Consider the following 25,609-nt stretch of genomic DNA (forward strand, 5'->3'; position numbering starts at 1 on the left):
AGTATACAATAATTAAAGATCATTCATTTACATGCGAAAAAAGTACAATTTCAAAAGTAGGGTCCTATGAAGTCGCAGTATTTATTCTACAGGTAAGTAACATAACTGCAATAAGTATAACACTTGATCCTTCGATGCTAGAAAAGATTTTTCGATACGCAGCATTCTGGGAGGTGAAACGTTTGACTGTGGAGTATCACAGCTATTTAAGAATCCAGGGAATACGGGAGTAGAGTAATTTCTTCATTTAATTCCCTAAACTTAATTATTAGATTTGGTTTATTTTAACTATTTGCAACTTTTCCAAGTTGGTGGAAGTCAAGTTTAAGAAAGATGCATTGCGAATTTGCAAAAACTCTGCGCTCATCTGCATAAACATGAAAATTTAATACTCATATTAAAGTGTCAGTTGTTGAAAAGGGTTTTCAAAAATAGACCTTTTCGCAATTTACATACAGAGAAACCAAGACACAGGGGCGAGATCGCCATTGGTGTATTCTATCTCTTGCCAAGAAGCACCGCTAGAGGTGGTATGAGTTGGCTAGCCTCCCGCGTGTAGTGAACTCGGGCGCCATCGGCGACGGACAGAGAAGTGAATTAGTTACATAGAAACGTGTAATAAAATAATTCAAATTGCTTTAATTTCTACTATGAATATCCAATGGAATAAAGTTGTAGGACAATGCTGTAAATTGAATATAATTTTTAATCTGGGTTTCAGGGTGAAAATTTTTATTAATACACAATGAATCATAAAATAAGGGTAAAATATTTACACAAAATAAAAATGTTAAGAAAACAATAATTTTACTAAAAACTCTTTTTTGTGCTGCAAGAGTCGGATCTGTGCCAATTTTTAAGACTCGGACTGGTGTATTTCCTTCGCTTTAGAACCTCATTATCGTCAACAGCGCCAGATTTAACTTTGGACGAAATGTGGCCAGCCAAGAAGATTGACGGCGAAGGGGTCCCACTTTCGGTGCTCCTCATTTGCTTGGTGATTTTACCCTGATAGTATAAATGTTAGTTTTATTTAATTCATTTCAGTTTCTCTCAATTACCAATTACTTTAAAAGATTCAAAGTTGGGGCTGCATTCTTCAAACTGCCCTGGAGATCTCAAATTGTTCACTTCACCAAGTACAACTCTTCTGGATATTGGAAGAGTCGGAGCAGTAGGTCTAGCGCGTTTTACAGCCTTAGTTTCGGCAACATTTGAAACTAAGTTGCGTTTGAACTGATTGGAGTACGAGACGCGTTGATGCTGAAAGGAAATTCAACATTGGATATTGTTGAAAAGGTTAACAAGTGGGGAAACCACAATAAACCTCTCCGAGTCGAGACGACGTGGGCTATCTTCCTACTTAAGAGATTTTTTTATAAATAAATAATTAAATAAATTTAATTGATATTATTTATATTAGTCGTCCGTAATTTACTTTAATTATAGTTAAATTGTTTCAGGAAACGTTATTCCTAAAATCACATTAAACATAGCTATTGTTGACGTTTGAATTCAAGCGTATGCCTCTTTAACAGTTTCTGGAAATTTGGGGCATATAAGTTGGCCGATTCCCGATAAGGGATAAGAAATGGCGGAATTGCTTGAACCTTTGATGAAAGCCCTAGCTGCCATTGCGAGAGGGCTAGACCTTTCTCGTAACCCTAGCCGATCGTCGCGTACATCTTAACCCTAACGATGATAATGGAGTGAAGCCAATATTGTGAACTGCGAGCGCAGTCCGGATACTACGAACACATTGCTGAAATTTGATAACGACGAACGCAGTAACAGACACACATACACGTCCAGTGTAATACCTCTCCGTGACGTCATCGTCACTCAGAGAGGTAAAAAGTTTCAAAAGGAGTAAACTCTTATACCCTCTGGATTTTGACGCGTTCCTTCTTGGCTCTATAATCTTCCCATTGACTGTTGAAAAAATCCTGAACCGGAAAGCCTTTAATTTGAAAGACGCGTCCGAAAGTTTTCTCCCATGACGTGACAAGATCGTAGATGTCTTTTTCCAATTTCGGAATGTTATTATGGAAAGCTTTTAGTTTCTTTTCCTCCTTAAGTAGATTTCCTCCGCGATTATGAAATCGGGTGACATCCTCACATTCTTTCTCAAATTCAATCATTTGGGTCCAGAGATGAAGGCGTTTCTGAATTAAGACTAGAATATTTTCATTCTCTTTGAAGTATTCTTCAAGCGTGGTAATCTCTCCTTTGAGAATCTTCAAATTCTCTTCCGTGAAATTATCTGAACGAAAAATTGTCATAAATCTAGCATAGGAAATTTTTCAAAAGTTTTAAAAAGTTTCCAATACCATTAAAAATGTCTTTGAAAATCTTTTGTTCATTTTGAGCGGTTAAGCATTTGTCCCAGAGTTCCATGAGACGATTTCGGGCTTGGTGAAAAAGTGCTTTCAAATCAACCTGTCTTTGCCGCTCGAGCTGTTCCGTGATTTTTGTTAAGGTCTTTATGGTTCGAAGGTTATTTGCGATGTTCTGGTTTAAAATTAGTTCTCTGTCAGCTTCCTCAATTTCCAATAGATCGCACAGTGTGAAGAGACGCTTTTTGATGCATTCGATTTGCTCTTTATAATCGAATTCTTTTTCTTCGAGCTGTGACGGGTAAAATTCAAATTAGAAACCCATGGATAGTTCCATAAGTTTATAAGATATGTTCCATAAGTATGACGCTTCCTATACTTCGTAATGTTAGAGACTTAAAAGCGAAAGCTAGTTCGAGAAAGACAAGTGGCGTAGCGGTTAGCGCTTTCGCCTCGCAGCAAGAGGATCCCGGGTTCGATCCCGGACTGTGGCACCAGGTGAAAATCTGGGAACAAATCCTTCTGCGTAGAGTTCGCAAGTTCTCTCCCCGTTTATTAAAAGGAGTTTTCCTCCGCGGTCTAACCCTGTTTCTTTTTTACATCAAAACTTGCAGAGGTTAACGGTAATAGTTAGTATAGGGCGCTATAGGTTAGCTGTGGCGTAGGGGCTAGCCACCAACCCTCTAAGCAATGTAAAGGGACCGAAACAAGCCACAGGCTTCGTTTCGCAGTTCACCTTACTATTTAGTCTGTACTAATTCGTTGACAGCTCCTCACCAAGCGTCCCTCTTCACGACTAGCTCTCAGTGATCAATGACAAACTTATGGAACATATCTTATGAACTTATGATAGTACCGGATGAAAACGGGAGTAGTAGTCGACAACGATAGAATTTTACCTGTTTCAACCAATTTCCCGCTAAAAGTAAGTTTTCTTCAGACAGATCTATCTCGTCAAGATGACTTAAAAGTTTTTTCTGGAATTCAGTCAAGGCTTCAACTGGCACTTCTAGCTCTTTCATCAGATTAGTAATTTTGTACTGTAGACGAGATAGTTGATCGTACCTAAACTGCTAAAGGAAAAACCTTTTGATTAATAAAAACCCAAGTGTCTGAGAAGAAACCTCACCATCTTTGATGGCTTCAAAACATCATCACGGAGAGGTTCAATCACTTCTTCACTGGGAATTTCATGGCCAGTTAACATAAATGATGAATTATTTTCAAGATCACGTAGGGTTGCGCAGAGGCCTCGATTTTCTGGGCGTACATTTTTGTCATTCTCCATCCGTTCTTTGATTACCCGAAGATGTTCCACCACGGCTTTGACCTCAGCTTCTCTATCCAGTAGTGCAAGATTCTTTAGGTCAATTGATGCCAGACCATTGTCATCCATTTTTAAATGAAGAGACAGTAAGGTTAACTCTGATTCTAGTTGCCGAATTCTTCCCTTAATCTTCAACAAATTCCTCTGGTCTTCGGCAATCATTCGGCCAGTAAAGGTAGTTAGATGGCGGATCACAGCTACCTGACGATCTTTAAGCTGTTCACTAGAAATGCCTATTTCTTTCCATAATCCTAATAATTTACTACTCGAGGATTGGACCACTTTGATTAATTCTGCTACGAATTCATCGGCACTGAATGTACAGAATAAAGAGATATATTTTGACGAATAAGATGTACGGCAAAACGATGGCCTTCGGGTTTGGATAGGTTAGGTTTGGTTTTGTTATGCTTAAAATATGTAAGGTTAGGTTTAGGTTAGATTCGCTATGTTATCTATGATCAATTGGGAGCCGGCCGATCAGTATGCCGTCTTCTAGCCACATTTTTAATTGTAATATTTCTAATTTAAACCTGATGGCCAAAAGCCGGCCAGCTGATCCAACTCCCCAGGGCCATGATAATACTCATGGTGTGTTCAGGTGTAGATTAGTTTTAGTTAGGTTCAAAGGGGGTGGGGTTTCCTAGTCACAATGGCAGGATATGATCGTGTTTCACAATTATTCTAAGCACTTACCGTACAGGATACAAAGATTCCTCGAAAGTATCATTAACTGAATCCATATTCTGATTTAAAATATTTATGCTGTAAAACTTAGATTATAAGGTGAAAATTTTGACTAACCAGCACGCGACTCAATTAATTTCAAATGGGAATGATGAATGATCGAGGAATTGTTTAGGTAGGAAGTAGGCTTAAAAAACCGCAGTATTGCCGACTACTTTTTCAAGCGCCGACTAAAAAACGCAAAAAGTAGACCAAATTCATGTTTCGTTGTTATTTTTTTAGCTCTCCGAGTGACGAAAGCTTTTAAGTTGGCCGATTATCAGTAATTGATCATTTAAATTTTTGCGTTATAATTTTTTACAAGAGTGGTGATGACGTATTTTCGAAACAGAAGCTTGTTAGATGGCGCCGAGGGGCTGATCACTTGCGAGATCGAGTGTACAAACGCCCATGAAATTAGATTTCCAACATCTTGAAATTTTTGAAATCTTGGGTGAAATTTTGAAATCTAGGTTGAAATTTTGAAATCTAGGTTGAAATTTTTGGAATTCTTAGTTGAAATCTTTGGAAATCTTAGTTGAAATTTTGAAGTCTATAAAAATCTCAATTGAAATTTTGAAATCTTCGAGAATTTTAGCAGAAATTTCTGGGAATTTTATGAAATCTTGGTTGAAATTTCTGGAAATTTTTCCAAATTTTGGTTCGAATTTCTGAAAATTTTATGAAATCTTGGTTGAAATTCCTGGAAATTTTATCAAATCTTGGTTGAAATTTCGGGAAATTTTATGAAATCTTGGTTGAAATTTCATGAAATTTTATGAAATCTTGGTTGAAATTTCATGAAATTTTATGAAATCTTGGTTGAAATTTCTGGAAATTTTTCGAAATCTCTGTTGAAATCATAAAATTTTTCCAACTTTGTTTGAAATCTTAGGAAATTTTTGTGAAATTCTTGGAAATTTAAAAATTTCTAAAATTTTTGAAATCTTTCGAAATCATTAGGAATTTTTTTGAAATCTGAAATAGTGTACAGATTATTTGGAAGTGATCAGCCCCTCGTATGGCACTGTGGTTGAACCCCCAAATAATAAAAAGAGGCATCAAGGAAATAATTTTATATCATTCCATTTATTTCACTGTACAAACAATGTAGGGGTTTTCAAGGGGATGTCATATTATTATTTATTTATTTTAATTAATTATCCTCTAAATTACATAATTAATTAATTTCTTCAATTCAATTAGTTCTAATTTTGTTTAAATTTAATTAAATGAGCACGATTAGTTTAATTAATTTCCATCTAAATTTCATTTCAATCGAAATACAATAAAACTGTATTTTGATTAACCGAGGGTTTGTTGGCAGCTTAATTAGGAATTAGGCGGCGCATTAACTTTGTAATTAAAGTTAAGCGTAAACAATTAACGCGACGTGAGGCTCCAGAATATAAAGCTAAAATAAAAAATGTGTCAAACAAACAAATAAAACAAAAATATACAATAGATGAAAACTAAATAATAAAGTGTAAATACTATTTTGATTAAATTCAACTTAATTAGTTTAATTGGGGTCGGACAGAAGGGTCTGGTGCTATTTTTTAAAATTTAAATATAAAGGGGCCATCCATATCTGTTTAGTATCCTACCCCATTTATCAATGAAGTCCGTTTATTCAACTATCGATTACCAAAGACCTTAGAAAATACTTCAACATGGATTAACCAATTCTTAATCTGCCGAATGGGACATAAATTAATAGCAAAAGTCACTAAGATGGCAATTAAGTTTCCATTAACGTCGTCTGCTTATTCACTATTGACTACAACGCCATCTAGTAGTCTTTAGATTATGGCAAAGACAGTATAAACAGGTTTTAAAGGACCGAAAATTACTCAAATGACTCGAGGCAATGTTTTGCAAACGTCACTAAGATGGCAAGTTATTAACAAACGTCGTCTGCTTATTCACTATTGACTACAACTCCGCCATCTAGTGGTCTTTAGATTCTGGCAAAGACAGTATAAAATGGACTAAACAAGGTTTAAACCACCGAAAAGGACTCAAATGTTTGCACAAGTTATTCTCATAGGAATTTTTAATAAACGTCGTCTGCTTATTCACTATTGACTACAACGCCATCTAGTTGTCTTTAGATTCTGGCAAAGACCGTATAAAATGGACTAAACAAGGTTTAAACCACCGAAAAGGACTCAAATGTAGCAACTAGCAAATGTTTTGCAAACGTCACTCTGAGGGCAATTTTTAATAAGCGTCGTCTGCTTATTCACTATTGACTACAACGCCGCCATCTAGTGGTCTTTAGATTCTGGCAAAGACAGTATAAAATGGACTAAACAAGGTTTAAACCACCGAAACAGACTTAAATGTAGCAAATGTTTTGCAAACGTCACTCTGAGGGCAATTTTTAATAAGCGTCGTCTGCTTATTCACTATTGACTACAACTCCGCCATCTAGTGGTCTTTAAATTCTGGCAAAGACCATATAAAATGGACTAAACAAGGTTTAAACCACCGAAAAGGACTCAAATGTAGCAATAGCAAATGTTTTGCAAACGTCACACCGATGGCAATTTTTAATAAACGTCGTCTGCTTATTCTTTAGAATAGAACCGCCAACATGTGTTATTAAAAACCAAGTCTTAAACAGAATGGGACACAAAGGGGGCGGATTATTTTCGAAAATAAATTAACTGTGACGTCATAAAACTCGCCGTCACAGCGACGTTACTCCCATCTAGTGTTCAAAAAAAATTTATTTAGGCCTTTTAGTCAAAGATACGTATTTTATATTCGGCAGAATTGCAGGCCTATTTTGTTTTGAAGCTTAATTGAAAAAACGTAAATTTTGAATTTGTTTTTGGCCCATTTTTTCAAATTTGAATTTTTTTTTGGTTTAATTTTGTTTTGGTTCAAATTAAGGCACAGTTAAGATTTTCGTATCCCATTTTTATCTTGATTATTATTAATTTTTTTTTAATGTCGATGATTTATATTTTAACTTTTTAAGCGAATTTAATTTTAAGTAATTAAACAAATTAATATTAAAATTATAAGCTCGCGAAATACAAGGTTACCGAACCACTGATAAATTAGGACTCATCTTTGAAATGGACTATTAATTAAAAATAATTGGTTTCACGTTTTCATTATCGTTAATTTTTGAACCAATCTAAGATTCAAACTGTTATATAAAATTATATATTCTGTTCCAGTCATAAAAATATTGAACTAACCCATTGAAATAAATTCTGTAAAATATTTCTGCGAAAAATACATTTTTCTATGAAATATTTCAACAAAAAATACATTTTTCTATGAAATATTTCAACAAAAAAATAATTTTTCTATGAAACATTTCAACAAAAAATAGTTTTTCTATGAAATATTTCAACAAAAAAATACATTTTTCCTTGAATTATTTCTCAACAAAAAATACATTTTTCCTTGAATTATTTCTCAACAAAAAATACATTTTTCCTTGAAATATTTCACAACAAAAAATACATTTTCTGTGAAATATTTCAACAAAAAATACATTTTTCTATGAAATATTTCAACAAAAATACATTTTTCTATGAAATCTTTCACAACAAAAAATACATTTTTCCATGAAATATTTCACAACAAAAAATTAATTTTTCTGTGAAATATTTCAACAAAAAAAGACATTTTTCCATGAAATATAAAACAGAACAAATTTTCAATAAAATATTTCAACAAAAAGACCGAAATAATAAATATCAAACAGAAATATTTTTCTATGAAATATTCGAGGAAAAAGCTCTCGTTTCAGTCTTCAAATGGACAAAATAATTTATTGAAAAACTTCTGGAAAAAACCATAAGATATTATATGATCTATTTTGGACAATTAAGTCCAATTTCACGAAAAAAAAAATTCTTATCGAAATATTTGAAAAGGCAAACCAAGTCCAAATATATCAATATTTGGAAACAAAATTAAAGGTATTTTTTCATTCATGATATTTCATTACAAGTCAAAGTATTAAAAAAAGAAAATTTCGTTGACTAATTTGTAATTTGATTAATTAGAAAATATTAATTAGTTATATTTATATTTAAATTTAACACTAATTTGAGGCTTAATTGTTCTGACAAAGACACGTTGAGGAAATATGGGATGGGATGGGGAGACTCATTGGTTTTAGTCAAGATAAACTGAAATAATTCAACGTAACATAATGTAAAGGTTTGTGGAGACTGGAGCGCATGTTATGTTTTCTTCTCATTACATTTTAAATACGTCGGCATTTATATATATAGTATAAAAAAATAGCCCAATCACCACTCAGCGTCGCCAACTGCTCTTTGGAAAACGTAATCTCTGCCTTGAAGATTCATTATGCCGTCTTTTAGATGAAATTTCCATCTGTTACGACTGCGTGTAATCTGAATTAAAAAAAAATCATTAAAATATGTTACGGCACACATAATCATGTACATGGTAATTATAGGACGAAAGTATATTAGTGGAAAAGATTCTACAACTTTTGGAAAACAAATTTCCCCGAGATTTCCAGGTTTTTTCCGTATATGGAGTTTCCTATAGAGCAAATGTTAACGAAGGAGGGGGAGGGGGGGTAAATAGGACTATAATATACTCAAAGGACATCCCCGTATCTCTAGTACAACCAGAGTTATGAGCCTCCAATGTATAGTGTAATGTTAATCCTATGGAGGAAATGTTCACGAACATTTTGCTTAATTATTCGGCCCCTGTTTTTCGTAGCCCTAAGTTTTTAGTACGGTTGGATGGGGGGCAAATAGGACTATACCATATTCAAAGGACATCCCCATATCTCTAGTAGAATCAGAGTTATGAGCCTCCAAAGTATAGTGTAATGTTAATCCTATGGTGGGTATGTTTACGAACAATTTGCTTAATTACTCGGCCCCTGTTTGTCGTAGCCCTAAGTTTTTAGTATGGTTGGATGGGGGATAAATTGGACTATAAAATACTCAAAGGCCATCCCCGTATCACTAATAGAACCAGAGTTATGAGCCTCCAAAGTATAGTATAATGCTATTCCTAAGGAGGGTATGGTCACGAATATTTTGCTTTATTACTCGGCCCCTGTTAGTCGTAGCCACAAGTATTTAGTATGGTTGGATGGGGGATAAATAGGACTATAACATACTCAAAGGGCATCCCCCTATCTCTAGTAGAACCAGAGTTATGAGCCCCCAAAGTATAGTGTAACGTATGTTATTGTTCACGAACATTTTGCTTAATTGTTCGGCCCCTGTTTGACGCAAATTTCCCTGAATTTTACTAAAAATTCTAAATTTCCCTGAGTTTTCCCTGAATTTTACTAAAAATTCTAAATTTCCCTGAGTTTTCCCTGAATTTTACTAAAAATTCTAAATTTCCCTGAGTTTTCCCTGAATTTTACTAAAAATTCTAAATTTCCCTGAATTTTACTAAAAATTCTAAATTTCCCTGAGTTTTCCCTGAATTTTACTAAAAATTCTAAATTTCCCTGAGTTTTCCCTGAATTTTACTAAAAATTCTAAATTTCCCTGAGTTTTCCCTGAATTTTACTAAAAATTCTAAATTTCCCTGAGTTTTACTAAAAATTCTAAATTTCCCTGAGATTTTTGTCAACTTATTTCCCTGATTTGTCCAGGTTTGTATGAACCCTGTTAAAGATCGCCTGTCTTTTAATAATTTGGAACAATGTAAAGATTTCAAATCGCTTTTGAAAAAAATGAAATTAAAATTTGTTGACGTACTTTATCATACTGACAAACAACAACGTTATCAGTTTCAAAGAGTTCGGAAGGATCGTCGTCACTGACGTCATCTTCCGAATTAAGGGGGTCCTCTTCTTCCCCCATGTAATCCTCCTCTTCATTCTGTTCGTCGTCATTGTCATCTCTGTCATCGTCATTGTCAGGGAAATCTTCCTCATCGTCATCTTCGTCGCTCGTATCGTTCGCTCCGTCTAATTGAATTATTCCGCCGCCGCCCTTTCAAATAACAAAATATTATTAACACAAATATTCCAGGGTTATGATTGGCTAGCTAGTTTACTGGAGTGTATTCGAAAATTTAAGTTTAAAATTTGAGTGAAAATTTGAATAGGATTTATAGACAAAATTGACATAATATAGGGCGTTGCCAAAACACGGTTCACACCAGAGTGGGAAATAAGGCGGTGGCAAGGGGGCAAATGACCAGTTTAAAAATTAAACCGGAGGGGGGTCAGTGGTCCACCTGACCACTAATAAAATTCAAGGGTAGCCAGAGTCCAGACATTATCTCAACTATTTTAACTATCCCCTTCTTTAGTTTAGCAGACGACACGCCCTGGTCAATGGTCATGGACCAGTTTATTTATTCCAGACCAGGGGGGGGGTCGCTGGCCCAATGTCCAGTTTTTTAAAAAAATCCTTATTTTTTCACCCTGGTTCACACTGAAACACAGTGGTGACACTACTACACTGACTTATCTTCTACCCTCCAATTTTACCTTACCAGGAGCCAATCAGGAGGGCGGAGTTAAAATTAGCCTTCCTAAGCTTAGGGAGCCCGCAACACCTCGACAATGGGAGCATCTAGTGGCATTTGTTTAAAGGAAAAGTTCAGGTAACATAACATTATACCAAGAAGCGATATCTAATTTACTAGAGAGAAGGTATAAATTCGCCACAATAGGGACTTGGCAATTCGGGCTTAACTCCGCCCACAGCGCCATTATGGTATGTTTTTTTTAACAGAATGAAAGCTATATAAGCCCCTCCTCCTAGTATGTTTTTAGCACTAGTGGAAGGTAGCATGACGTTGCATGACGTAGTACTGCCAAGTCCCTATTCCAGCTTTATCTCCAGTCCAAACGTAGGTCCGGAGTTAATCCCCGCCGCCTGTAAATTACAACCAGCAGCATCTCATTGGTTCTTGAAAACTCACGTCAGCGCGACGCTAATGACGTATTTTCCGACTGAGGAGAGGCGGAATAGCCCGGCCTCCTTTTACGCCCCCCCCCCTTGTATTTTGAAAGTGGGACTGGGACTATGGCGCGCGCGAATAATTAGGCATCTTATCCCTAATAAACTGGATATCACTTCTTGATTATAGCTTAAAGTAACGGCCTTTTTCTAAATATAAATGGAAAAATATTAAAAAATAAATTATCTCTTACTACAAAATAATTAGCATTTAATTAGTCTTAAAAACAATCAAGGACTAATGCGCCACCCGTCATTGATTTAATGGCGTCTGCTAGTCAGAACCTCCAGAATTCTCACAGGCTATGAAAGGTAAGGGTTAGTGAGGTTCGATTTATCAGACGCCACTAAACCAATGGGGGGGTGACGCAGTAGTCCTTGATTGTTTTTAAGACTAATTAAATGCTAATTACATATTGTAATAAAGACCATTTATCATTATTTTTTAATATTTTTGTTTATATTCAGAAAAAATTAAGGCTGTTTTTGTTTTAACGTATTGTTATGATACCTAAACTTTTCCTTTAAACTAAACCACAGCCGAGATTCAAGTGTTAGTGACATAATTTTCGTCATCCACAAACTTAAAACGCGAAAAAAATCCTTGAAAAATCTAGTTTATTATGATAAGTTTACTTTTGTATTTGGTTTCGTAGCAATTTATAAAATTGCAATCAAAGTATTGTGTTTGGAAAAGGCCTAGTTAAAATTTTGTTTTGTTTGATTACGTAGTAAGGAGAAATTTTCACTCTAGATTTCGCTCACGTGACGCGCCTGTTAGTGTCTCAGCGCCGCGTTAAGCCTAATTTATTCAGATTAATAATAATAATAAAAAGGCTTTTTATTGGAGCAATCATTAAGAATTAGATCTTATTTACAATGATGTCCGGTCGATTTTAAATTAAAATAAATAAAATAAAATACTATTATGGTAGATAAAATTCAAGTGTAACATTCAAGTATAATTAAAGTAGAAGCGTATTATTGATATATTTTTGGACTTCTAGTTTGTATTTCTGGAGGGTTTGTTGGGTTTTGAGTTGGTGGGGTTGGTTGTTCCAGACCTTTATGCCTCGAAATTTAACACTTTTGTCTCTGAAGTTGGAGTCAAAAGCTTCGTTTGTAAAATTGGTAGTGTTTCCTCTTGTTCTTTCTATATTGTTGTTCTCAGTGAACCAATCAAGAGTTGTTTCGGGGGACAGTCTATATTTTATTTTGTACATAAGCGTCAGTAAGTCAAGATGGTAGTTGTATAATGGGGAGGCAATATTAGCCGTTCGTTTCGGCTAATATTGCCTCCCCATTATACAACTACCATCTTGACTTACGCGGCATTAGTAGACATTGAGTTGAGAAAATTACCACTAGAGTGGCCTTTCATCCGCATGGACTCTATCACGCGCTTGTAGCGCCATCCTGGTGCAAAAAAGGGAACTAAAACAAAAGGCGGGAAATTTGACGAATTTCAAGAATACATGTAAATGGCCGAAATTCAACTTCGTTTTCTAGATAGCGACACCATCGTTTGATAAACTTGGTGGCTGTCCGTCCGTCCCGTTGTTTTAAAAGTGTCCCGCGCTCCCCCAATAGGCAGGTTAACGCAAAGGCCACTCTAGTGGTATTTTCTCAACTCAATGTTAGTAGACTCTGGAGTCTTGGGCGCTCGCGCTTGGATTTTCCGCGAGTTGCCGTGAGTGACGTATCAAGGAGAAAAACCCGCCAAAAATCTTCTCCGCAAATTTGCTTTTGCCCCCCAAATTTCAAGTTTTCGAGGTATTTTCCCGTGTTTTTCCTCATATTTAAATATTGATCAAGCATATTTTTGGAATCAGAAGAGTTTAAACTCTCAAAAAAGTAAGGTTTTCTTTAGATTTGAGATAATTTTTAAATCAGGTCGCTATTCCTTTAAATTTAAACATAAATCCGAAATGTCCATCATAACGAAAAGTGTTCAACTTTAATCATCAATATGCATGCATTATTATTGTATAAATATTTACTATTTCCATAACAGGGTACTTGTAGGCCTAATTTGGCCTATTTTAACCTATTTGACTGAAAAAAGAAAACAAATCAAGTAGAAATATCGTACTTGGGAATGAGGTCCTTGAAATTGTCCCTGCGTGAGAGCGGCTTGTTGTAAGAGACTGGCAGTAACTTCGGGGGGAAGGGCTAAAGTAGCTGCGGCTGCTGGAGCCGACTGTTAACGAGAACATTGCAAACATTATGATAACACACATGATAACTATGACAGAAAGAATTTTACACAAAAGGAGTGGAAGACTAGATGGTATAAACCGAGGGGTCGGACGTTTTGTAAAGAGTGTACGGGATTTTGAAATTCAATTTGATTTGATTTGATCGAATTTTGTTTGATTTGATCGGCTTTCATTTGATTTTATTTGATTTCAAAAGTCGATAAAATCCAATGGATTTCATCAAATTTTGAGATTTTTTCCCGTGATTTCCGTTGGATTTTGTGATTTCGCTGCTGATTTCGTCATTTCTTTGTTGATTTCGTGATTTCGCTGCTGATTTCGTCATTTCTTTGTTGATTTCGTGATTTCGCTGCTGATTTCGTCATTTCTTTGTTGATTTCGTGATTTCGCTGCTGATTTCGTCATTTCTTTGTTGATTTCGTGATTTCGTTACTGATTTCGTATTTTTATGGGATTTTGTGATTTAAAATTTTTTTTGTGGGATTTTGCGATTTCGTTACTGATTTCGTATTTCTTTATGGGATTTTGCGATTTCGTTACTGATTTCGAATTTTTTATGGGATTTTGTGATTTCGGATTTTTTTTTGTGGGATTTTGTGATTTCGTTACTGATTTCGGATTTTTTTATGGGATTCTGCGATTTCGTTACTGATTTCGGATTTCTTTATGGGATTTTGCGATTTCGTTACTGATTTCGGATTTTTTTATGAGATTTTGTGATTTCGTTACTGATCTCGGATTTTTTTATGGGATTTCGCGATTTATTTACCGATTTCGAATTTCTTTTATGCGATTTCAAAATCAGCATTGAGTTCGGATTTCTTAAGATGCATTTCACGGGGTAGCGTAAGGGATTTCACGAATGACCAACCCCTCAGTCTAAAAAAATCACGAGCGATCGAGCGATCTCGGAGAGGGTAAATGGAATACGCCATAAATATTTTGGCAAAGGCTTAATTTGTCTTAACCACTCAAATGTAAAAATTCTTCCTGTTCAGACGCTGGCAATTTAGAAGAAGCTATTTATACCATGACAGTTTGAAGTCCACTTTGAGCTACTTGGGCTGGAAGCGTGATTGTTACTTTCTGAGGAACGGTCAATGTTACAGTCTTTTGATTGTCACTCTTCAAAGATAAAAGAGCGTTAAATTAAAACAAATTGAGCAAACTATCGTACATCATACCGATTCAGCAGTTCCAGTGGCAGCGGCATACTGAAACAACTGGTGAATGTTACCGCTAGGAAGCGATAGTTGCTGAGCGATTTCTGTAACGATATAAACCAGCCAACTCTTAATTTGCGTAACGACCAGAGGTTGGTAGTAACCTTTGAACACGCATAATCAGAGCCAGAAATAATAATAATAATCATAAGCTTTGTCTATGAAGGGATTTCCACACTAAGCCTGTGGCTTATTTACAGATGGGTCCCTTTACAATGCATAGAGGGGTGCAGGGGGCTAGCCCCTATGCCACAGCTAACCTACAGCGCCCTATACTAACTATTACCGTTAACCTCTGCAAGTTTTGATGGAAAGGAGAAACCAACCGGGTTAGACCGCGGAGGAAAACTCCTTTAACAAGCGGGGATCGAGAACTTGCAAACCGTACGCGGAAGGATTTGTTCCCAGATTTTCACCCGGTGCCACAGTCCGGGATCCCACCCGGGATCCTCTTGCTGCGAGGCGAAAGCGCCAACCGCTACGCCACCCCACTTCAAGAAAAATTTCATATAGGACATTTGTCCAGTGACACCCCTGTTTGACCGGAAAATTTATAGGACATTGTCAACTGAAGTGTGCAAAAATAGTGTGGCATCTTAATAGTCAAGCTATCAAAACATCAAAACTTGGGAAAATTTATTGGTCAAACGTCCAGTGACCCCCTTAGATTTTGAAAAAAACTATGTGACATTTTAAAATTTCATTGGACAATGTCCAGTGTCCTGCGCTAATGGGAACTGCCTGGTTCGGGCTTAGATGGCTACCCTGATGACTTAGATGGACAACACGTACCCCATACGATAAAGGATTTTTAATAGGGGTGTGCGGGTAGTGATTTTTCAATTTCGAATCGGGTTCGGGTAATCAAAAATATTGTTTTCGGGTATCGGGGCGGGTACCCGAATTTTTGTCGGGTATTCGGGTAATTAGGCTTAGCCGAAAAATGGTTGTCGGGTAACAGTCGGGTATTAAAAGTAAAGTTAAGACAAATAGTTATCGGGGTGGGTACCCAAATGTTTTTCGGATAATTAGGGTTAAATAAATAGATACTTCCTCCAAAAATTCCCTTCAGTACAATATTTTTACAGTTATATCTGAATTGAAGTAAATTCTAGGTTCTTCAATGTATTATATTTTTTAATTTATTTCTTTGCGATGCTTTCTCTAACTTTTGGTTCCGCTTTCTCCTTAACTCTTAGTCTTATTTCAACACACAATACTGGCAATGGGATGATATAGGTGTGTCGCGCTGCGTGCGGTGATTCTAGTCTTTCTCAGAAAGAAACTATCACCTTATGTGAACCATATTTCACCTTGAAACAGTGTTTCCAGGCATTTCTTCATTCTTAAAAATTCCAATTCTTTTTAAACTGGACAGTGGGTGGTCCCCTTTCACCTCTGATTCCCATTTTCGTACCCGCGAATAACCCGACAACCGTTTCGGCTTGACACGGGTAATGGGGGGGAGTATTTTTTACTACCCGAGTAGTTTCGAATAGTTGGAAAAGTCATTGTCGGGTATCGGGTCGGGTACCCGCCCCGATACCCGAACGGGTAATCTTCGGGTATCGGGTACCCGCACACCCCTAATTTTTAACTTTTGGAATAAAAAAGATGATAAAGGATGTAAACATTAATTATTAATTATTGGCCCCTGTAATTGTGCTTTCCTTGACTTTCTTTGGCCCATTTTTAAATTCCATGACTCTTCCTTGACCTCTTTTTGGCCCATTTGTTCAAATTCCTTGACCTTTTTTGGCCCATTTTTAAATTCCATGACTCTTCCTTGACCTCTTTTTGGCCCATTTGTTCAAATTCCTTGACCTTTTTTGGCCCATTTTTAAATTCTCTGACCTTTCCTTAGCCTTTTTTGGCCAATATTTCAAGTTCCTTGACGTTTAACTTCGACCTTTTTTGGTAAATTTTTAACTTGCCTGACTCTCTTACTTTTCCTTGGCCCACTTTTAAACTATTGGACATTTTATTAACCAACTATGGTCCACTTTTAAATCTCTTAACCTCTATTTGGGCCATTTTTTAAATTCACTGACTTTTCCTGGAGCTATTTTGGTCCATATTTATTTCCACTGACTTTTCCTTGATCTTGTTTGGCCCATTTCTAAATTCGCTGACTTTCCTTGGCCCATTTTTAAAGTTCCTGACTTTTCCTTTAACGTCTTTGGTCCATTTTTTAATTTACCTGATATAATTGTCCATTTTTAGACCTTTTTTTAAATTTCCCTGACCTTTTTAGACCCATTTTTAAATTCTCCAACTTTTCCCTGACCTTTTTAGACCCATTTTTAAATTCTCCAACTTTTCCCTGACCTTTTTAGACCCATTTTTAAATTCCCGACTTTTCCTTGACCTTCTCTGGCCAAATTTTAATTCCCTGACTTTTCCTTTAAACCCCCCATAATTCCTTACGTCCTGCTTGTCGATTCTGAGCGGCGGCATTAGCAGCGTTATTTATCTGTTGAGATTGTTGTTGCAGTTGCTGTTCTAAGGCTTGCTTTGCGGCAGCCGCTTGCTGTTGCTGTTGTTGCTGCTGCTGCTGCTGTTGTTGAGTTTGCTGCTGTTGCTGCTGATTATGAGCGTTACTCCTCCCATGACTCGCCTGTTGCTGCTGCGTCTGCGACTGAACCGTTACCTGTTGAACGGGTTCGTCTTTCTGCTCGATGGCTTTCGAATCTATCAACTTTTTCTCCCAATTCTAAGATAATAAGTTGATTAAATGTTAATTAAAGGTTAATTATAGTTAATTAAACGTTAATTATCATTAATATTTATGTAGTTACGTTAAGAAACATTAAACTAACTACGGACAACCAAACTTACGATACATCTGAGTTTCCGACCAACTATATCTACCAATTAACGTTACTATCGTAAAGAAAGATAAAAAGGTGTCTTACCTGTTTTAATTCAATCAGAATTTGCTCGTCTACGCCTTCATCTAGGAAAGCTTCTCGAACGTTATTTATCACATCGTCTATTACGCTTCGGTACAGCTTCGGCTACCGAAGAAAGAAATTTCTTTAATCGCAACTTTCGCAATAAATACTAATTTTAAGCCTAAAATATGAATAAACTTATGAAATATGCGATTTATTTTATAGAATGTCTCTTTTTCGTTCATAATAAACACTCGTGTGTCAGAATATTCTACATTTACGCGCCATTCTACGTCGAAACGTCTTTCCCCCAACCCTACATACAGAGTAATGGCAGTTTCCCTAGCTTGTCTATGGACAAATAACATGGGGTGCCATTAGTCTGACTAACCGCAATAAATACTAATTTTAAGCCTAAAATATGAATAAATTTATGGAAAACGCGATTTATTTTATAGAATGTCTCTGATTCGTTCAGAATAAACACTCGTGTGTCAGAATATTCTACATTTACGCGCCATTCTACGTCAAAAACGTCTTTCCCCCAACCCTACATACAGAGTAATGGCAGTTTCCCCAGCTTGTCTATGGACAAATAACATGGGGTGCCATTAGTCTGGCTAACCGCAATAAATACTAATTTTAAGCCTAAAATATGAATAAACTTATAGAATATGTCATTTATTTAATAGAATGTCTCTGTTTCGTTCAGAATAAACACTCGTGTGTCAGAATATTCTACATTTACGCGCCATTCTACGTCAAAACGTCTTTCCCGGTGGCCGCCGCGGCAGCGACCCTAAAGAGTAATGGCAGTTTCCCAGCTTGTCTATGGACAAATAACATGGGGTGCCATTAGTCTGGCTAGGTACAAGGCATAATGGAAATTTACCCCATTACCGTAAGCCTATTTTAATCAGCCTTAACTTAAAATGTTATTTTAAACTAATTTTAACCCGTACAACTTTATTAAAATCAACTCACCACGCTCGCAGCAGCCATTCGATTTCAAAGAAATAAGAAATTATACTAAATTTGATCTTATTTCTTTAGGCTCGGCCGTAAGCCAGCAAATTCGCAGAGGATCTCGGCCCTTTATATACGATTTCGCCTTCGCCCTGAAGCCTACCCAACTACGACGGCATTATAAATCACTCCGATTGCTCAATACGTAAAAACCCTATCGCGGAGGGACACGCAATTATATTACCACTTAGGGCTTGAAAGTAGACGTGGAAAACGTAAGTTGGGATGGCGACGATGACGTCAGAGCTTCCCGGAAAAATTATGGCGAATAAGGCGACATCTCTGGACGAGAGATATGTCACGTGATCGATAAGAGTTTCGCGCCTTTTATTTTCCGGTTTCAAACGTTCAAAACTTTGGTTGTTAGTCTCGGAAGCTATTTTGGCGATATTGAACTGTTTTTAAAATGGAATTTATGGAAGATAGCGACGCAACTTGCGGCGGTAGCTCAACGGAAATTGATTCTGATAATGAAGGTTTAATTTTTAAATTAATCTATTATTATTAGACAAAATTAGTCGACACTAGTGAGCCAAGGCTTAATATACGTTGTATCTAAATGTTTTTAGCTACCATTTCCGTTAACCAAACTCGGAAATCGTCCGGATTTCGACAAAATGACGTACCTAAAGAAGTCCAGATGATTGGTGACGTTACAGAAATCTCATTACCTGTCGAAAATGAACTTTCACAATCACTGCTTGACGGTTTGGTGATTAATGCCACAAATAACGAATCACTAAACTTCGAACCTGCAGAAAACCATCTCCATTTAAGTCCAAATGAGAAGGTCATAAATCTTTCTGATGACTTCAACAATTTCTTGACCACTGGGAAACTATCGCCGGAAAAACCTGTTGGTACTACAGCCACTGGTCAGATTGTTAATGAAGATATTATCAACCTCTCTGAAGAATTCAGAGAATTCTTGACCACTGAGAAGCTATTGCCTCAAGAACCAATTACTCGACCTGTTGCAGTTGGACAGATGTCCAGCTCGAGTAGTTGCCGAAAACGGGCAAAATTGCCACCACTAAAGAAAAGGCAGCGTCGAAAACAGACTGATGGAAAATTTGGACAATGGATGTCTAAAAGTTCAATGCAACGGAAGAGAACTACCAATGCGCAAAAGAATCAACTCAAAATTAAAGTTTCAAATGCTTCAAGTGTTTCTCCAGTCAAAGGTAAATCAAGCAAGGGTATGTAACTCTATACTGGACTTCGTTAGACAGTGAGGGGAATGTTAGGGCTTACAATCTGGATTCTGGACCCATCCGAGCCAGGGCCGGAAATAAGTACAGGACACTGGACATTGTCCAATAAAATTTTAAAATGTCCCATAATTTTTTCAAAAACTAAGGGGGTCACTGGACATTTTGACCAATAAATTTTCCCAAGTTTTGATGCCTTGACTATGAAGATCCGACACTATTTTGCACACTCCAGTGGACAATGTCCTATAAATTTCCCAGTCAAACAGGGGGTCACTGGACACATGTCCTATAAGAAATTTTTCTTACTTCCGGCCCTGATCCGAGCTCGTTATGCCATGGATACCAGCGCCCTGGAAAGCCTCACGTCACAGGTAAAAAATACTGGACTGCTGGCAAATGACCATTTTAAAAATTGCCTGGTCCAGTATAAAAATGAAACCGGAGGGAGGGGGGGGGGATCATTGGTCCAAGGGACCACTAAGAAAATTGAAGGATTTTTCAAAACGTTTCTTGATTTTTCGGAATTTGGCGTTTTGAAATACAAATTAGCAAAAGTGTATAGATATAAAAACCAAAAGTACAATTCATTGACAATTCCTTACCTTTGGCTGAAGACGACATGTAAACTGAGGAGCAAACTTCAATCCGCTCAACCGCCTACAGGAACTACCCAATCAGGAAGGAGCTTCTTGACGTCATAGGTTTATAGAAAGTAGTGCATGATGTTGGCAATCCAAACGCAAATTTTTCCTACTTTAATTCATGCTATACTAGAGCTAGCATTTGCTACTTTATTAGCCCATTCACGACTTTTTCCCTGTTGTACGGTCCGGATGGTAATCATACGCTGAGAGGGGTTGACACTATTCTGGGATAAATGGGGCTTGGGCTTCTTACATTACACGGCGCGAGAAAGTTTCAACGAAATGTACTTTTTGTTTTTATTCTATGTACTTTTGAAATTAGTAACCAGAGTCCATCAGTCGTTAACTCAAATATTTGAATATCCACTTCCTTTGGTAAGCATGCGACTTTCTCTGTTCAATGGTCATGGACCAGTGTATTTATTCAAGGCCAGTGGGGTCGCTGGCCGCCCAATGGCCCAATGTCCATTTTATAAAAATCCTTATTTCCCACCATTTTGGAATCTGTGCAATTTTGGTTAGACTCGTACATGTACAAACGTGGCAGGCCATTTTGGGATCTGCCCACCATTGGTCGAATAAGTCCAAACTTGAATGCATGGATTAACTAACGCTAGGGATAGTTCGTTCCCCCAAAAAGATAACGCACGCATGTTCCAAACACCCCCTAGCAGCAGCTACTATCCCTAACAGGAAGTTATAAGAAAATTGGACCAAATATCACGTGGTCTATGACGTCAAAATTGAAATACTGCCTAAAGTGGGCAAAAAGATTTATTTTGCCGAGAGATGGCGCTATATCTACATCCGTTTTGGTCCAATAAATTGGGGGAATGAAGAGGGGAATCAAGGAATAATTCGGAACATGTAGTTGGCGATAGAAATACATGGGAAACCCAGTTAGTGAACAATCCCTAGCGTTAGTTAATCCATGTTGGATGAGTTCTTGTCGGTTTTTCTAATAGGTAGTGTCATATGCTTATGGAACATACCTTATAAGCTTATGATTACACGTAGCCTGTGCTCACGATACTGCCGATAATTAACTCCCTGTTAAATTTAATTGTATTTGATAAAAATAAGTACTTTATTTCTCTCGATAAAGATTCTATATTGGAGCAGAACATTCAAACCCCAGATTCACCATCAATAATTCCTCCAACCAACCAGGACGAAAATGATATCAACGAATTTAAAAAGTTGAGATACGTTGAAGAGAGTTTGAAGGTATTGTCCGAAACTCTAAATTCGGACGATACTGATAATTTTGAAGATTTCCAATCACTTTGGGTGGAAATACGAAATTTCTTAATGAAAATAGACGAATCTCAAATAAACGAAGCGAGTCAAGCACCGAGCGAAACGTTCGATGTCAGGAGAAGTAAACTGGAAGAATTATTCCGCATTTCGACCTTAATTGCTGAAAAGGCGAAAGAAATTGCTACGCAATCTCAAGAAATTCAGAAGTCGAACGCCATCCAAGGCGTATTTCACGAAAATTATATTACCGAAAAAGGTTCGAAGTCATTTCAAGGCGTTTTTGAAGCTATGGTTAAAATTTCAATGATAAATTCCAAAAATGAATGTACCATTTTGGAACGCAATTCGGTTCATAATCGGGAAATTTCAACGAAAAAGCAATACAATTCCGAACATAATCGCGAAATTTCACAAAAAAAGCAAAAAAATTCGGCACAAAAAGGTCGAAAGGTTTCGCAAATTCGAAATTACGAAACTATGCAAGATGTTTCGCAATTCGGCGACTCAGAACGAAGTTCAAATATTTTCGCCCCCAAATGTTCAGAAAATATGATAAAGATAGGCAACGTGAATCGTAAAAACCTTTCACAACACGATTTAGAACAAGGCAATTATATCTCTGAAAAGCGCAATTCGCTAAATAGTCCAGATATCTTCGCAGATAATTCGGAGCCCACTCAGAACACTTTGCCAAGCAATTCAGATAAAAGTAGTTCAAACAACATCTTCCGAGAAATTTGTATTATTTCGCAAACGCCTAATAGTTGCTCGGAGACAAATAACTTGGAAAAAGAGATCAATGGAAATTGCAATTTGTTGCAAGAAGATGATTCGCAAAAAACAGCTACTGCACCAGAGACACAATGGCTGATGTCAAACAATTCCATGGAATTTTTAAACTTGCCTCAAGATTGCTTTACTTTGGATAAAACAGCTTCCGCTCCAGAAACGCAATTGCAAATGTTAAACCCCAATGTTATTCCCGAGATTCTAGAAGTTCTGGAAAATGATTTAGTTGACGTGGATGAAGAAGTGCTTCCTGGAAATTCCCTTGAAAATTCCACGAAGGAAAAAAGCGACAAGTCCACGACTATTTTTGCCGAAAATGTCTCCTTCAATCTAGCCAATGCAAAAATATGCGTCCACGAAAGCAATGAATTTATTCCAATGTCGGAATTTGAGAAACTCGCACCCAATTTTTGGGATCCGGAAAAATTTGCTTCAGAACCGATTCCAAAATGGATAGATGATGAAATAGACAAATGGTAATTCATCGTTTACTGACTACTATAGGATTGATACCATTTACACCATGCAGGAGACCAGGCTACTTGGTACTGCACTTTGCCCACAAACTAGCCTGGCCTACTGGTGTAAATGGTATCAATACTCCTAGTCTTAAAACTATGTATTTCAGGTAATATTTTTAGTGGGCGGAAAACCTCTGGAATGCCAACCCCTTTAGTCGAAATGTATAGTTAAGTTTTTTGAAAAAAAAAAATGTTATTTAATTGTAAACGTTCTTTGTTACTCTTTGTTCTAAATACTTTTAATATTAACAATGACAAAATATTTTATCTGAGAAATTAAACTCAATTCAGTGTTTAAGTATGTTGTGTTTGTTTGTAATAATAAGTGTTGTTAAGAATCAGGGATTTTCAATTGCTAAACTGTTTAATAGGAACTGATATAATACAATGTTTGTTACTCCGAGTCTAGGCGAGAACTGCCTTGTCACGGTCGACTCCCCGGATCCAAGTATGGAGGGATAGCCTTGTTATTTTCCAAGGATAGATAGATGAGATCAGAATGACTAAGTATTTCAATTTGTACTTTTAGTTGGCGGGAAATTTAAATGGTGTAGTTAAGCTCGGGCACATTATTAATTCAATATTACATAAGAACATTATTAATTAAACATAACATAAGAACATTATTAATTAAACATAACATAAGAACATTATTAATTAAACATAACATAATACCTTCCCAAAAAAAAAGAAATAGCAACGTGGGGAAAACAAAAACATAAAACATGTCCATTGAGTGATTGTCTTTATATCTGTGTAATCAAACGAGTAGGGGGATGACGTACACGTTCCGATCGTCGTGGTGCTGCCGATGCCGAATTGGTAGCGATAGGAGCCGGATAGGGTGGTTGCCCCTGTGGCGGTGGTTGTATCTGAGGAACAGCTACTGGAGCAGGAAAGGGCAACGTCCAGTGGTAAACTGGCGGTTGTAAGGTGATCCCCTGCGGTTGTGGCGTGTCCACTGAACGGTGGCGCATTTGATTCACGTGGCGCTTGATATTGCCTTGGGATGTCTTGATAGCGAACATCATTCGACCAATGGGCTCGATAATTGTACCCTCGTACCAAGGCGGACCTCGTCCAAAATTTTTAGCATACACGTGGTCGCCGGGGTTGAATGCGTGCTTGATTTCGTATGCCATGCCGGAGTCGATGTAGGAGGGGTATGACGTAAAGGATGGAATAAATCTAGGCGTGTCCGAATAGAACGATCTAACATCATTTCTGCTGGCGATTTACCGTTTTGGGTAGGAGTTCTACGGTAATTCAGTAAAATTTTCGCGAAACGGGTTTCCAAAGAGCCCGTGCGAAAAGAATCCAACCCGGTGTTGAGTGCTCCGACTGCTTCTGATGTAGTACTTGACATTTTCTTCAGATGTGCTTTCATTGACTGAACTGTTCGTTCGGCCTGCCCATTACTTGCGGGGTGGTAAGGTGCAGTACATATATGTGTGATACCGTTGGAGTTAATGTAGTCTTGAAATTGCGAACTGGTGAAGCAAGGACCATTGTCCGTCACTAAAATTTTCATGATGCCATAACGAGCGATATTGTCCCGCAGAATTTTGATTACGGTATCTGATAAGGTTGATGTTGTGATTGCAAGTTCAATCCATTTCGTGTAAGAATCGATCATAATAAAGATGTACTTTCCTTCGAGGGGGCCAGCAAAGTCAGCATGGACGCGATGCCATGGTTCTTTGATCATTGGCCAAGGGCTGTAATGTTTGGGAGGCATTGGAGCCTGTTCTTGGCAATTCTTACATAATTTGACCCGTGTTTCTATTTGTGAGTCTAAGTTAGGCCACCATACTGTTGCTCTTGCAGCTGCCTTCATTTTAACTATTCCCTGATGGGAACTATGTAGTTCATCCAATAATTTTGTTCTGTATATCTCGGGGATAATGACTCGATTACTTCTCAAAAGAATTCCATTCACGTTTGATAGCTCGTGTTGATGTCTTCGATAAGGGTCTAATATGGGAGTGACGACTTTCGGCCAACCATGCTCCACATAGCGCTTGACTTGTATCAACGTATCGTCTGTCGCAGTGGCGCGTTCCATGTCATGGATATGGATTGGATTATTGTCAATCGTGTTGAGTACGAAAACGTATTCGGATGGAAGCGGCGTCTTCGTTTCTTCCGAAATAGGCAAAGGCAACCGGCTGAGTGCGTCAGCATTTGCGTTGTCCGATCCCTTTTTGTATTTTATGGTGTACGCATATGCTGCCAAGGTCAGTGCCCAACGCTGCAACCTTGCAGCGGCCATTTGCGGAATGGCTTTACGTTCGTTAAAGATTGATACCAGTGGTTCGTGGTCCGTGAGTAAGACGAATTTGCGACCCAGGAGGTAGTCACGAAATTTTGAGACGCCAAAGATCAATGCGAGAGCTTCCTTCTCGAGCTGTGAATAATTGCGTTCAGCGCTGGTTAAGCTCCGAGAAGCGAAGGCGATTGGTGGTTCCTCGTTGTCGTGA

General features: G+C 37.3%; 3 protein-coding genes across 3 annotated transcripts; 1 reads left to right on the forward strand and 2 right to left on the reverse strand.

The window, feature by feature from the left end:
• Window positions 1-619: 619 nt before the first annotated feature.
• LOC149629833 (protein regulator of cytokinesis 1-like) lies at window positions 620-4,406 on the reverse strand. Its single transcript, XM_089851711.1, has 7 exons — window positions 4,360-4,406; window positions 3,466-3,976; window positions 3,236-3,406; window positions 2,331-2,628; window positions 1,884-2,263; window positions 1,069-1,263; window positions 620-1,008 (listed from the first exon to the last, which is right to left on the reverse strand). The coding sequence occupies exons 1-7, from the start codon at window positions 4,404-4,406 to the stop codon at window positions 811-813; spliced, it is 1,800 nt and encodes a 599-aa protein (XP_089707837.1). The 3' UTR covers window positions 620-810.
• Window positions 4,407-5,459: 1,053 nt separating this feature from the next.
• Window positions 5,460-18,820, reverse strand: TfIIA-L (transcription factor IIA L). The gene is made up of 8 exons (XM_089851520.1): window positions 18,660-18,820; window positions 17,697-17,798; window positions 17,209-17,494; window positions 14,743-14,825; window positions 14,588-14,683; window positions 13,432-13,539; window positions 10,125-10,361; window positions 5,460-8,780 (listed from the first exon to the last, which is right to left on the reverse strand). Exons 1-8 carry the CDS (start codon window positions 18,675-18,677, stop codon window positions 8,673-8,675), a joined length of 1,038 nt encoding a protein of 345 aa, XP_089707646.1. The 5' UTR covers window positions 18,678-18,820; the 3' UTR covers window positions 5,460-8,672.
• Window positions 18,821-21,510: 2,690 nt separating this feature from the next.
• On the forward strand, window positions 21,511-23,364 carry LOC149629835 (uncharacterized). The gene is made up of 2 exons (XM_089851532.1): window positions 21,511-23,084; window positions 23,237-23,364. Exons 1-2 carry the CDS (start codon window positions 21,871-21,873, stop codon window positions 23,238-23,240), a joined length of 1,218 nt encoding a protein of 405 aa, XP_089707658.1. The 5' UTR covers window positions 21,511-21,870; the 3' UTR covers window positions 23,241-23,364.
• Window positions 23,365-25,609: the final 2,245 nt, after the last annotated feature.

The sequence above is a fragment of the Phalangium opilio genome, unplaced genomic scaffold, assembly GCF_054372755.1.
Source record: "Phalangium opilio isolate 3A_F unplaced genomic scaffold, DU_Popi_V2 ptg000105l_1, whole genome shotgun sequence".
NCBI lineage: Eukaryota > Metazoa > Arthropoda > Arachnida > Opiliones > Phalangiidae > Phalangium > Phalangium opilio.